The sequence below is a fragment of the Cyprinodon tularosa genome, unplaced genomic scaffold (genome assembly GCF_016077235.1).
Source record: "Cyprinodon tularosa strain WSP-4 unplaced genomic scaffold, ASM1607723v1 ctg181, whole genome shotgun sequence".
NCBI lineage: Eukaryota > Metazoa > Chordata > Actinopteri > Cyprinodontiformes > Cyprinodontidae > Cyprinodon > Cyprinodon tularosa.
Genome location: NW_024038614.1, coordinates 983,827 through 998,012, shown reverse-complemented (window position 1 = coordinate 998,012; position 14,186 = coordinate 983,827). Strand labels below are relative to the sequence as shown.

The window sequence follows — 14,186 nt, the reverse complement described above, 5'->3', positions numbered from 1 at the left end:
ACTAAGCCAAATGCATGCAATTTATAAGTGATCAAAACTAAATTGTAATTTTACACCAATTTTGACAAATTTTTTCCTTTTGATTTGCTCCTGATTCTTAGTAAAAGATGAAACTGACTATCAGTTACAAAGTCTGTCAAATATCGTTATACACATTCTCACCAACATATAGCATCTTTAATAATAATAAAACTTTTTTGATCTCACATTGAGGCTGCTCAGCAGTGCAGTGGGCAGCACTACGGCCTTGCAGCAAAAAGGTTCTGGGTTCGATCATGGCCCACGGTCTTTCTGAATGGAGTTTGCATGTTCTCCCTGAGCTTGCGTGGGTTCTCTCTGGGTACTCCGGCTTCCTCCCACAGTCCAAAAACATGACTGTTAGGTTAATTGGCTTCTCTAAATTCTCCTTAGGTGTTAGATTGTGAGTGAGTTTGTTTCTGCGTTGCCCTGCAACAGACTGGCGACCTGTCCAGGGTGTACCCCGCCTCTCGCCCACTGACAGCTGGAGATCGGATCCAGCACCAGTGACTCATGAACCCACTTGGGATTAAGAGTGTTATACTGGAGAAATTGACCTCTGAATTTAACCCATCTCCTTGGGGAGCAATGGGCTGCCATATTGGGGTGCCCGGGAGCAATCAGGGGTAAAGGGTCAGAGCGGCAGTCTGTGGGAGTGGGTTCTGAACTCACAACTTAATGATTCCAAGCTGTATGCCCTAGCCACTACTCCCCTTATTTTGGGCCTTTTTCTGATTATTTGGAAATATTCTTTTAGCAGGGTGGGGTAGCTTAAAATGTGGATTTGGAAGTCACTTACCTTCATTTTTACCTACATCTTGTGCATTGCACCAATGCCAATGGCAGCAAAAGAGATCCTAATCATGATGCTGCCACCGCCATGCTTGACAACTGGAACAGATTAGGTTTGAAAGGCTTAACTTAAATCCTAAAAACATTTTTTTTCTTGCAAATTCCAGTTGATATCTAAGGTGTAGATTTTGAAGCAGGGCTTCTTTATGGATATGTGCCATCTGAGTGCATTACAACGATAAAGTGGCCATTGATTCTCAGGTTCAGGGCAGGCTTGACGCTTTGGTGGATACTGGGAATTTCAGAACATGCCTTTTTCGTGCCTCTCCCTGAAGGTTTCTGTCAGATGGTTAAAAACTGGTTCTAGACTTTAAAAACTGAAACAAGTAGCTTGCAAGGTGAATACGGTTGAGTGTGATGACATATGAATTCAGGAAGATCAATAAAACATTAACAAGTATGCACTCATTTTCTTTATGTAAATCTGTTTTTACAAAGAGTTCAGGTCGATTCTCACAAGCCCAAAGTTATAACTAGATTATATACTGCTCCAAGAAATAAAGGGAACACTCACATAACGCATCATAGATATGAATCAATGAAATATCCTCACTGAATACTTTGTTGTGTACCAAGTTGAATGTGCCGACATCAAATCACACAAAAATTATCACTGGAAATCAAATGCTTGAACCAATGGAGGCCTGGATTTAGAGTCACATACAAAATTAAAGAGGAAAAACACACTAAAGGTTGATCCAACTTTGAACAAAATGAGGCTCAGTATTATGTGTGGCCTCCACATGCCTCTATGATCCCCCTCTCCCTGGGCATGCTCCTGGTAAGGTGGTGGATGGACTCCTGAGCGATCTGCTCCAAGACCTGGACTAAAGCATCCACAGTCTCCTAGACAGTCTGTGCTGCAACATGACGCTGGTGGGGTCTAACATTGTCCTGTAGGAACCCAGGAGCAACTGCACCAGCATATGGTCTCACAAGGTCTCTGAGAATCTCATCTTAGTACCTAATGGCAGTCATGCTACCTCTGGCTAACACAAATGGCACAAAGACATGCCATTCCACACCATTACTGACCTACTGCCAAACTGGTCATGCTTAAGGATGTTGCAGGCAGCAGATCGCTCTCCACGGTGTCTCCAGACTGTCACTTGTTCTCAGTGTGAACCTGATTTTATCTGTGAAGAGAACAGGGCACCAGTGGCGAATTTGCATATCCTTGTGTTCTCTGGCAAATGCCGAGCGTCCCGCACGGTGTTGGGCTCTGGGCACAACCCCCATCTGGGAACGTTGGGCCCTCATACCATTCTATGGAGTCAGTTTATCCTTTGTGGAGACACACGTACATTTGTGGCCTGATGGAGGTTATTTTGCAAGACTGGCAATTCTCCTCCTTATTCTCCTTGCACAAAGGCAAAGTTTGAGTCCGTCTCATGCTACCACGGGTATGAAATCACCAACATTCAAAAATGACCAAAACATCAGTGAGAAAACAAAGGTACTGAGAAGTGATCCATTATCCCCACCTGCTGAACCACTTATTTGAGTTTCTCCTGATAATTACTCATATGGCTTGTGAAATTAAGTGGCCAGTTTGATTTCACAGAAGTTTGTTTTAATTCTATTTATTTTGTGTTGTTTGCGTTACCTTTATTTTTTGAGCAGTGTTTATATTCTGTAACTTGAACTAATGAGTGGATATTAACCGTTTTAAAAACGCTGTAACTGTTTTGACTTTAACTCTTTTCTTTTCACAATGGACAATTAACTTAATTTGATCATCTATAGAAAAAACCAACAATTTCAGGCCATACTTCTGTTTTATTAATTCAGTTTTTGCATTTCCTGCGAGTTCAACTGATTGTTTACAGACCAGTGTTGTGCAAGGAGCAGTTTCCATGTTGCATTTCCCTTGATGTTAACGTGACGTACATGTTAAGAGGAGCTGAAACAGCTACTCATGTGATCTTAATTAGATTTATTAAAACCAGTCCAGGACACCAGAACAGTCTTAAAATCAGATACTCTCTCTTTTCCCAAAGAGAATTCATTTGACGTTAAAGGAAAATAAAATACGGAAAAGTTTGAAATATCCTAATGTTTAATGAAACTGTGGTGCAATGATCAGTGACAAAGGGGTACAGCAAACTTTGAGGGTAAGGAGAAAGCCTGGCACATAAAAACACATCGTCCCATTTCAAATCCAAAGCGATTCAGTCCAGAGGACCTGCAGCCATTCCTTGTAGCTCTATCCCATTGGTTATGGGAATAAAGGTGGGGAAGACAGGGGGAGGTGGCGCACAAGAACTATGTGCTGTAGTTGTCACTTAGAAGTAAAAGGAAACATACGGGAAAAGAACTTCTCTCTAGTTTTAACTATATCCCTCTGATCAGAGTTTACATGAAGGTGCCCACCACGTGTGGAGGTAACGGCCGAGCTTGTCTTACATCCGGGAGGGTGGGCAGGTTCTGTTTTCATGGTTGTTTTTTTTTCCTGTTTTCATGGTTTTTGATTTCTCTTCAGAGTGCACTCATACCGCATAGAGTTCATAGATCTTCTTGACGCAATACGCCAGAGCAGCCAGTGCTATCGTGTTATGGAGTCTCTTTCTGTGGACGTCGTCCCTGCGTACCAACACCACGGGCGTCGATGAGGTCAGTGTATGCAGGGGCAGCCGTGAGAGTTTTTGGCTGTCGTATTCCACCTGGTACTTGCAGCAGGGGTCGAACTGCCACGAGATGCCATAGAGTGCGGCGCAGGCCACGCTGAGGGCGCCGGCAGGCAGCGCCACGTAGCGCGAGTACTCGACGGGCAGCGAGAGCGGCGTCAGAAGGCACGCGGTGCCCGACAGCACGGCCGTCTTGTGCAGGCAGTTCCCCACCGTGATCCAACGGGCCGTCTCATCGCCGATCCGCGTGGGCTCGATGACGATGTATTTGTACTGGGCCTCCAGCGCCTGCTCCAGCTCATATTCAAACTGGTCCTGCGCATTCTCTCCGTTGTAGATCTCGTGCACGATGTAGCAGTCTGACGCGGCCATTACTCCCCTGCGCAGAAACATATGGAAGGCAACAGTGAGTCGGTAGGATAACACTGCAATTCTACAGTAACAACAAACAGGATTCATTTACAGCTACATTTTTTGGCCACCAAGTTTTTTTTGTTTCCAAGGCGAGCAAACATGGCCGATCAGCAGCAGTAATATCTTCTTGCTTTGTATTTTGTTAAATGTTTTGTGAATCTGGGAGCTCTTTCACTCTTTGTTTTCATACAGTGAAGATCTCATGTTGACTCAAGAAGATTGTGAATGAATTTAAGCTCTTGAAAAATGTTTTAGGGATTTTTTAAATTATTAATTTACCAAAACAAACAGGACGCTCTTCCTTCTTAGATTCTTGCACTCTGTATTATTATGTCACATGTTTACTTGGTCACTTCTATGAACTCAGAGGCATTTCCTCTGTCCTTCAGTCATTACTCAATACCAGTCTTTCATGCTTTATATTCAACCCTTTTTTTTATTCTTAGCCCCCCCCACACACACACTTTGCTTTCAAATATCTACAGTTGTAAGGTGAAATAAAGTATTTTGCATTCCAACGATTGTATATGAAAATGTCTCATATACAAAAATCAACAGATTCAACTTTCATTTTAAAGGGGTTTTCAAAGAAAATACCACAAATCATTTGTTTGTTAATTATTAAAAACGCAGGGAACTATTCATGTTATTAATACTAGAAGAATAACCTATTAAAAAACCTAAAGAAAGAAAGAAACACTTAAAAAAAATGTGTTTTTCAAACAAAATAAATTACATACATTATAAATAAATCCTTACTTACTAGCCCTACATTAAAAGATGCAGTTTATTATGGGCTTCTAATTGACAATTTTAAACATAAGTTCTTTAGAAGTAAGAACTTTGAGGTTTCACATCAACCTTAAAATCCAACATGGCTGCCTTGGTGTTAAAAGTCACAGCTTCAGCAAAATTAAGTCATCTGCACGTCTGGTTATTTTCATTGTATTTAATCATTTACCTACAGTACTAGTGGGCCTACCGGTATTGAAATGCTGTTTGTAAATGTAAGATGTTGAGAAATGCATCCTTATTAGCTTTGTATTGTGATAAAAAGTTAATTGAATACCCAAGAAACCTATTAGCATGCACTACTGGTGTTCAAACCTAGAAGTGGAATACTGCTAAATCTGGTTTGATGGGATTACAAGATCCAAGGTTGGATTTCATAAAAAGGAGTTCTGGAAATTCAAAGCTTTCTGATGAAACATCAGACATCACTACATTTTATTTATACAAAAAAATAAAAGAATAAATAAAGCCTTCAGCAGTTTCATAGCTGCAGGTGACTGCATGTTCAGTTTTCTTGCAGTCATAAAGCCAATTTAGATTTCTTTGTCAGAAACACACGCCCTTAAAATATGGCATCCAAGGAGCCATTTTTTTTATTTCAACATTGCAAACATTGATAAAGCAATAATAATTGTAGCTATATACCCTAAGCAAATGTTTTTTTTTTTAAACATTTTATAGCTTTATTTTTTAACCAAACACAAAAACGTTTAACAGTTGTGCAAACAAGTGAATCTCAATTCAACAGCTGACGCCAATAAATATAAATTGCAAATGTATATATATTTCAAGCAATCACATCTGATCACAATAATGGGGATACCCATAATCAAATTTGTATATTAAATATTCAAATATATAAATACATCAGTGGACAGTTAAGCTGGCTCCTACATTTTCGTGACACTATCAAACTCTGTTGCATTTAAATTTATTCCGCAAACTCTCTGCTGAGGAAATGTCAAACTCTCCACAACAAACGCTTAAAACCTAACTGAAGTTAAACTCCAGCGAGTTATTAATCACGTCTTCATTTAGGGCGGTTGCTTTAAATCGTCGCAGTCTTCCGTTACCGGGGACATGATGTCCCTGAGAAGCGGATGAACAGTCCGCCTGCTTGCTCAAAGTTTGGACGACTGTCCAGTTAAGTTCAGGACCGTTGTACTTTTCCAGCCGCGGACTGTCTTAGCTCAACCAAACTTCTTACCTAGAGTCCCCCGGAACATAAAACCAGTTTCCGAATCAACCCGAGTAAAAAAAAAATCTCTTTTAGCCACATTTTCCGCGATATCCCTGAAACTATCCAAATATCACATGAGCAGCTAGTTTGTTTCTCTGCTAACCACGGCAGCTAAAGACAGCTAACCATGGCTGAAAAAAAATACTATTTCTGTAGTTGGCGCGAAACTTTTGAAACGCAAACAAAGTGCGTGATAAAGAACTGGGTATGACATCGACAAAACTGTATAACCTGCAAAAAATACATTGACTTTAAGGCCAAAATTTGGAGCAACTGACCTCTCCCTGCTTACTGGGACACCGCGCCTCCTTCCCAGCGACGCCATGTTGGAAGATACGGCTGTGATTCCGTTTGACGTAATAGGTCGCTCAGCATTATGGGTGTTGTAGTATCTAAATATCTGCAAGTATGGACACTGATACGTTGATAGACTACAGCTCCCATGAGGCTCCAGGGTCACGTGTACATGCTGTACGTATTTTGTAACAAGTTTGAGAGGTCAGGCGAGATATTTGTATAAATCTGTCAAACAACAATACAAATAAACGTATCTTATTAAAATAATTCTATCTAATTTACACAACCTATTTAAGAATAAAATAATACAATAAATCTGTTATCATACAAGTAGGAGAAGGAAGTCCGCCAAATATAAGACTAATATATCGTTATTACCGTTGTTTGATTGGATTGCGAGTTTATGAGTGTATTTCTGAACACTCATCCATGGGGTGCTCTGTGGGGCTCTGTGCGCCTTTCGTAACTTGACGCCACTTGGATGTAAGAAAGATAAAGCCTACGTTCAGGAATGTGAGGACGCTTTGAACCACATGCGGTCTGCGCAGCATGACGCACACATCCCGTATCAATACAAATGGAACCTCTGGAAATATTTATTAGTGGTATATATATATATATATATATATATATATATATATATATATATATATATATATATATATATATATATATATATATATATATATATATATATATATATAGCTGAAAGGATTTAAAGGTCTGATTTAAAGCCAGTTGGACATTGTACTCATAATGTATGAGTTAAGTCACAATTCTCAAAATTTGTTGACAAGATGTTAATATTTATTTTATCCTATTTTTATTTATTTTTTTTTTGCAAATTACATAATTTTAGTTGACAACAGCTGTAAGAAAGGTCATATAATTTTCTTTTTTTCTTTTCTAGTTTTACTTCAAATTATATAAAATTATTTCTGTTTGCTAAAACCATAGTAGGTTTTAGTTAAATTTTTAACGTTATGCTCTCTCTGCTTTTTCTCATTACCTTTGCCTCATCTGTTTCTGTTTGGCTGTGACATCATCCTGGAGAGAAATATCAGCTGTGCTGCTGCCATCAACACCTTTGTTTATAGATGTTGGAGATCTGCCTGTTTTCCAGGGTATTCCTGTTTCTCTGACTGTGACTGACTGGATGTGCACTCTTCATCCTCTGACATGGGAGTCTGCATGGCTGCGTGTTTCCTGGATGGGGCCGCCTTTTACAGTTGCTTTTTGTATCTCTGCTTCTGTCTCCTGGAAGCCCAGCCGGTCTTGGCAGATGGCTAAAAACACTGATCCTGGTTCTGCTTAAGGTTTCTTCCTGTTAAAAGGGAGTTTTTCCTCTCCATCGTCGCTACAAGCATGCTAAGTGTGAGGGATTGCATTTGAGTCAATGGGTCAATGCAATTAACTGGTTTTCCTTAGATAGAAAACTTTGAATCAATTTGACTGTATGATCTGGTTGAACTGTAAAGTGCCCTGAGATAACTTGTGTTGTGAATTGGCGCTATAGAAATAAACTGAATTGAATTGGATACAGAAAACCTTTTTGACACTTTTCCGAACATTTATTCCGTCATTGTGTGATACTAAAACTTCATGACTTGGATTAAATGTTTTGGGTTTTCTTTTCAAACCTTTTTAATAGTTTTCTGATAATGTGGACCTTTTTTTCCTGACAGAACAGTTGAAGCTGAGTCATGAGTCATGCAGCTCGCCCACACACCTTCTCCATGCTTTTCAATGGTGCACCTGTCTCTCCTACAACAAAATTAGGCCAACATTATGTTAATGCAGTTCTTTAGTTTGCAATCTACCCCCTTTATCCACTTTTTTTGATTTGCAAACTCTAATCAGGCTTTTATGTTACTTTAGGAAAATTGGGCTAGTTTCAAATTCCATATCTACTCTAGGCATCTTCACAAGCTCGCAAGGTTATCATCGAGTGTTCAAACTGCAAATTTTTATCTCTGTGACACACAAACTGCTCCCTTCCTGAAGGGTGTGATGCGGGGCGTGTTGTTGCATAAACCTAACTTGTTAAGAACCAACAGATTATAGCCTTATCTTTTTACACAATGTCGCACATGAATGTGTTTCAGGTGGGCTTTGATTTTACAAATTATGATTCCTACCATTATGATGGTTTTTTTTTTTTTTTTGTTATTTGCATGTTTTAGCAAAGACCATTAGAACTTGCAGACATTATAATCCAAAGACAATCGTTTGCACCCAAATTTTATTTAGAAGTTTCAAATCAAAGGAGATTTATACAATCTATTGTTTTTTTTTAGAAAGTCAAGCCAACCTAAATCCTTAAAAAAAAAAAAAATTATTTTTAAGTAAGGGACAAGAATCAGAATAGGAACATAAAATCATAGGCCGCTTCCCTACCTGATGTAGTTCTCTATGCTGCCACAAGTCGGCGTCAAAATAGGGAGATAATATTATGCAAAGGTTAACAAAAACTTCAGATCAATTTTGATGATGAAATAAAGTCTATCGATTTTTCTTTTATTTTTCTGTTATATTAATCTAAAGTAGAGCGATGTTAATATTACTGCTGATGATAGAAGTGTAAAACATTACGGCCACTTGACAATGTGATACCAAATTACATATGGGTTTTGCAAAGATTTCTAGTTAAATTTCTCACTAAGGTATATGTGTGATCTTGATGAATAGTTACAATTGTTCATCACAAATAATGCAAATAATATATCTATATTTAAAATATAGTGCATTGACACAAATGTTTAATTCTTAGATGTCACAGTGTTGTATCTAAATATATTATAAGCCAATGGATACATTTGAAAAAATTGAACCTAGGAAATAAACAATAGTTCTCAATTTGCTTTGAGTTTGTGATGCAAACACTCAGTAGTTTCTTCCTGCATGTTATTAGATCCGTCTGTTCTGTGAAGGCCTCAAAGTTCTGTTAGTGAACATTGGTGCAGCACAAACGCATTGCTGAGACAAAAAATAAAAGTTCAAAATTACCACAAGTCCCGCAGGAAATACAGTGAACGGGTTTAAGAAGAATCACTGGTCAGATAAGGACTAGATCAGAGTTTTAAGTTTAAACAAAATCCTACTGTAAATTTAGCCAAAGAAAAACAAAAAACCTCCTATAGTTAAGCTGTCATTAATATAACAAATGCTGGATTTTTTAGCTGTACATGACATTATATGCTACATATAATAAATTAGCAAGCCATTCTCAAATAATACACTACTGAGCAAATAATCAATTAACTGGTCTGACCAGAAACATCTTCTATTGAAAGATCATTGATGATGCACTCAAAACACCTAAAGTTAAATCTGTCTGGACACTGATTTAGGTTTAATTAGAGCATGGAGGCCAGCTGGTAGGATAGCAGTTTTTTCTCCAGAGTCTTTGCTTACCATCACCAAAACAGGAGACACAGAGAAGTTTATGTAAAACAGACTTTGTTTGGATGGAATCATTCAGTTTTTATACTTTCTTCCCAGAAAAAAAAAGTCTCAGGAGTTCAGAAAATTATTCATTTAAAGAATGAAAGAAAAAAAAACACAGCAAAGGGCTCTGATCAGTCACATCAACAGTTAATAAGGCTGGATGAATTTGAAAGCCTATATTGAATGGTGCTTCAAATATTAAACTCATTAATTTCTTTATTTTTTTAATTGACATTCATGTGCAGCATTTCAATGTCCTGAATTTCTAAACCTTTCTGCCTTATTCAAAATTAGTGAGGTTTTTCCAAAGATCTCCCTTTTACTCCATTACCTCTAAATTGTACCATCATTAAAAGCATTTGAGAATCTCTATAACTGGATTTTATTAAGGCAGAATTAAAGATTGCTCTATAAAAACATAGCCTAATTCTTTACATATTTTATTATGAAAACGATGGATAATTTTCTTTCCACTTTTCAAGCAAAAGTGACTCACTGTTGGTCGACCACATAAAATTCATACATGGTCATGTGAAAAAAATATAACTAAAGGAAAACATTTGCATTGCACTCCGAAAATACCACCCCATTTCTTTCAATTTAAAGTCGCTATAAACACTTTTGAACAAATCTACATACCAACAGATGACGATGAGTCATTTATTCAGAACAAGTAGAGAAAAAACAATATCAAGTATAAAACAGTGTAACAGGAGCACTGGGACATATTCGTTTGACAGGCATTGTTTTAACAAAACAAGACAAATATTACAGAAAACACCCAAAGAAACTCATAAAATAGAGAAATAATGCCTCGGCTGGTTCAGAGCTTTATGCCACCAAAACAAAAGGTATAAAAGGGGCGTCGTTATTGCAGTTATTAGTAGAGAGTGTGGAGTTAGCCTGAGGTATTCGTCTCCTCAACACTGGAGATTGTCTACAGCAAAAGTTCAATTTCTCTGTATATTTTCAGGTAGAGAAAAGAAAATTTCCCTGAATAAGAGAGCGAGGATTAACAAACCTTAAGCAATAGAAATGCCCTGAATCTGCACGGTCACTGATGCTGAATTTAAGCATATATAGAACACCCTACGGAAAGGTTAAATTGCACAGGTAGCAATGCCTGTAACTTGGGGTTTATCTCGCATCCCGTTCAGGGTGGAGATAAGCTTAAGCTCCACTTTACATAGACAGCACCTTTAATCAGAAGATGTATCAATTTAGGACTCATTAAGACTAGAATAAATTGATGAATTAAAAATATTTGTATCACTAATGTATGGTTTTGGCGATTATGAAAAAAACGTCATAGCCACATATTTAGAAGGCCTTTTTCATAAGAGAACCTTCAGCAACAGAACGCTGCACAACTGAAATGTTTTCTGAGAAAGGGGAATATTGTTAGACAATGAGAAGTAAAATTATTTTAAAATGTTATAAACTGCTTTTCATCCAAATACTAGGAAAAAATAACATAAAAAGGTCTGATTGGTGTGTTCAAATGATGACATTGACATGAAACCAACATTTGCTTCATGTCAGCAGCGGGAAAAGGTCCTGGAAGCTCCGGCTGCCACCATTGGTGGCTTTTGTCTTTTTAAGTCCATACTCCATGATTAGCATCAGAACTCCGCCTCCATCTGAAAGTCCGGTTCTGCTTTGAGATACTCAGCTTTCGCCTGGTTTAGCTTGGAATGATCCTTGGGAGGTATGCTGCTTTGCATCCTGAAAAAAAAAAACAAGAACTCCCACCCAAAGCATGCCGCCACACCATCTCCATCTTCGAGTCTTTTTGGTGTCATGTGGGGTCATTGATAGATGTGTTCAAAGTACTTAGGTTGAGGGTTCTCCTTGACATATTTCTGGATGTACCAGCAGGTCAGATGAGCCTTCAGGTCCTCCTCCACCACAAAGTCCATGGCTGCCTGAAATGACAACAAATGAGAGGCACAGTTTAACATATTGTTATCACAAACGTTTACTTGTTGAGCTTGCTGAATGCTGTAGGAATTCAAATTCAATTTATGGAGAGTCACCGTATGCTGAGCCCAAAGCTGTGGGTCTGCTTCCCCAAAGCCCACCGAACCATGTAGAAAGGGAAGGCATCATTTTTTAAAATATTAAGCTATTTTAAATGAGAAGTAGGGGGGTTCTCTTAGAAATTGGAAAGTGCCATTTCATTCAGTAGAAAACAAGTCTATAACATCTGCCCAGATCCAGCTTTTTTTTTTATTGTCATTATACCCTCACAAGTACAGAGCAACAGAAATAACTCTCTGCATTTAACCAATCCCCTTGGGGAGCAGTGGGCTTCCATTGTGTGGCGCCTGGAGAGCAGTGTGGGGTCAAAGGGCAGATTAGACTTCTGCAAACCGCACACATCAAATGTTGCTTGGGTCTGGTCATGAACCAGTTTTGCTGGTATGCTTCTGCACCATCAGTCTGGAATTTCTAGGGATGCACAGCAGTTTCCAGCCAAAGTGCAAGGGGGAGCCTATTCGAGAACTTGCGAGAAGTTCTGAACCTCCTGGATTAACCCTTTCGTTGTAGTTGTCCATTGTAGTTGTAGTTGGTTTTTAAAAATGGCCCGGCACCAAATCGAGAAGGACGACCACACAGACAGCCGGAATAACATAACAAGGACCAATCACAGCTGCTTTTTGTCTGCAAACTTCCTCTTAAGGTCTGCGCGGGTTTGCGACCGTCCAAGGGGTAGTTAGGATTTCTTTTGATATGCGCGACGACGGTTGCAGAACCTCTGCACAGAAATATATTTGACTGTTGCAGAGGCTATGCGTCAGAAGCAAAAGTTGGCCTTAATGATCTTTTTGCTTAGGGACCCAGAGTGGCAGTCTGTGGGAGTGGGGCTCGAACTCAGAACCTCAGGATTCCAAGCGCAATGCCCTCACCACTAGGCCTCCACTCACCCTAAAATCATCAATATCTTTGGGGTGAGCTGAAGAGAAGAGGGTAGAGCAGAAAAATCCTAACCTTGGAGGTTATAAAAAACATGTCAAAGGAGAAATGCAAAACTGCCCCTTCCCCACCTGTTGCTGCACCATGCTGGTGTCGTGCTTACAGGAAAGACAAAAAAACAGTTTGTCAAGAATAACTTTTGGTCGCAAAACCCAAAAAACTAGCAAAAATGAAACAGTTTAATCTAGAATTTGAACCTTGGCCAAGTGTTTGGCGATTCCTCTCCCTCTGTAAGCATCTGGAACTTCTGTGTGCTGTAAATCCACCGTCTTCTTCCCAACATATTCATAGAGGAGGACCGCTCGATCATGGGACCCTGAGAACACACACATTCAAGGGTTATTGTTTCGATGACTAAAACCAAGAAAATCAGATTATACAAGCTGCACGAGGAGAGAAAAAAAGCTGTTTTAGAACATAAACAAAGCATAAATATAGAACAAAATGAAACAAAACCAGTCCCTGCTGAACAATGAGAAAGGGATCCTTAAGGATCATCAATCACAGCAATGGAAACAATAGATTGAGCAACATGTTTAAAAAAAGAAAAACCCTCAAACAGCAAGTACATAAAAAAAAAAAAAAATAGGCAGGACAAAATGATATTAGGATTAATAAAAAAAATATGATATTTGACAAATATAGAGGGAGCTGGTTTAGAATGTTACAGAATCAAAAAAACAACAACATATTCAATGCATTTGTACCTAGTCCTGCAGAGCCTCCAGTTTTTTAGAGAAATAATGTCTGATCTAAGTTAATGATTGAGGTTATTACTCAAAGGGTCAGATGTCTTCTCCCCTGAACTGAACCAGGCAGCTGTGCCTGAAATGGCAGCTGGAGTCCTTCACAAGGAGGACGACAACAATGTTAGCAGAGCAGGAAGCTAACATTGCAAAGCTAACAGTCCGTGGCAGAGCCTACCGTTCAGTCTGATGACAAACTGCCGACGCTTCCTGTCGTGTTCCACCTGAATCTGAGAGCCGCTGGCCTCCAACGCGCCGGCCTGGGCCATTGTAGCGGAGCTGTGGGTCTGCTGGGCTTCCACCGCTAAGCAGAAATGGCTGCAGCTCCAGGAACACGGTGATGGTGATGATGAACGGCTTGGAAGAAAACACTCCATCCGACCGAATCAGCTGTGAGGTCACGTGTCGATCAGCCAATCAGGCGCGATGACATCACAGCTGAGAGCACAGCAGTGGGACTTCGGAAAATGATCCGAAGGTTTTGGCCTCATGCTGCTTTTACCGTTCACAGTGAAGGTGAACTACAAGGTTTATTAGTGGGAATATCTACATGCGTTACAGTTTGATGTTAAGGGTACAAAATTAGAAATCCCTCTTGGCTTAATAAACAAACCTGACTACCCTATGCTTATGAGAGTGCTTTTTGTTTTTATTCTGAACCAATCCATCCATCCATCCATCCATCCATCCATCCATCCATCCATCCATCCATCCATCCATCCATCCATCCATCCATCCATCCATCCAGCCAGCCAGCCAGCCAGCCAGCCAGCCACC

At 39.4% G+C, this 14,186-nt stretch overlaps 2 protein-coding genes across 2 annotated transcripts; both read right to left on the bottom strand.

Moving 5' to 3' along the window:
• Positions 1-2,911: 2,911 nt before the first annotated feature.
• tmem11 (transmembrane protein 11) lies at positions 2,912-6,366 on the bottom strand. Its single transcript, XM_038282317.1, has 2 exons — positions 6,222-6,366; positions 2,912-3,876 (listed from the first exon to the last, which is right to left on the bottom strand). The coding sequence occupies exons 1-2, from the start codon at positions 6,266-6,268 to the stop codon at positions 3,360-3,362; spliced, it is 564 nt and encodes a 187-aa protein (XP_038138245.1). The 5' UTR covers positions 6,269-6,366; the 3' UTR covers positions 2,912-3,359.
• A 3,967-nt stretch (positions 6,367-10,333) lies between these two features.
• On the bottom strand, positions 10,334-13,804 carry natd1. The gene is made up of 3 exons (XM_038282326.1): positions 13,588-13,804; positions 12,861-12,979; positions 10,334-11,612 (listed from the first exon to the last, which is right to left on the bottom strand). The coding sequence occupies exons 1-3, from the start codon at positions 13,784-13,786 to the stop codon at positions 11,496-11,498; spliced, it is 435 nt and encodes a 144-aa protein (XP_038138254.1). The 5' UTR covers positions 13,787-13,804; the 3' UTR covers positions 10,334-11,495.
• Positions 13,805-14,186: the final 382 nt, after the last annotated feature.

Bases quoted from the DNA above. Each gene is read 5' to 3' on its own strand.
- tmem11 (XM_038282317.1), bottom strand. From the start codon at position 6,268: ATGGCGTCGCTGGGAAGGAGGCGCGGTGTCCCAGTAAGCAGGGAGAG. The intron at 3,877-6,221 runs GTCAGTTGCTCC...GTTTCTGCGCAG, and splicing joins GTCCCAGTAAGCAGGGAGAG to GGGAGTAATGGCCGCGTCAG.
- natd1 (XM_038282326.1), bottom strand. From the start codon at position 13,786: ATGGAGTGTTTTCTTCCAAGCCGTTCATCATCACCATCACCGTGTTCC. The intron at 12,980-13,587 runs GTAGGCTCTGCC...GTGTGTTCTCAG, and splicing joins GTTTGTCATCAGACTGAACG to GGTCCCATGATCGAGCGGTC. The intron at 11,613-12,860 runs GTTCAAATTCTA...TTGTCATTTCAG, and splicing joins TCGCCAAACACTTGGCCAAG to GCAGCCATGGACTTTGTGGT.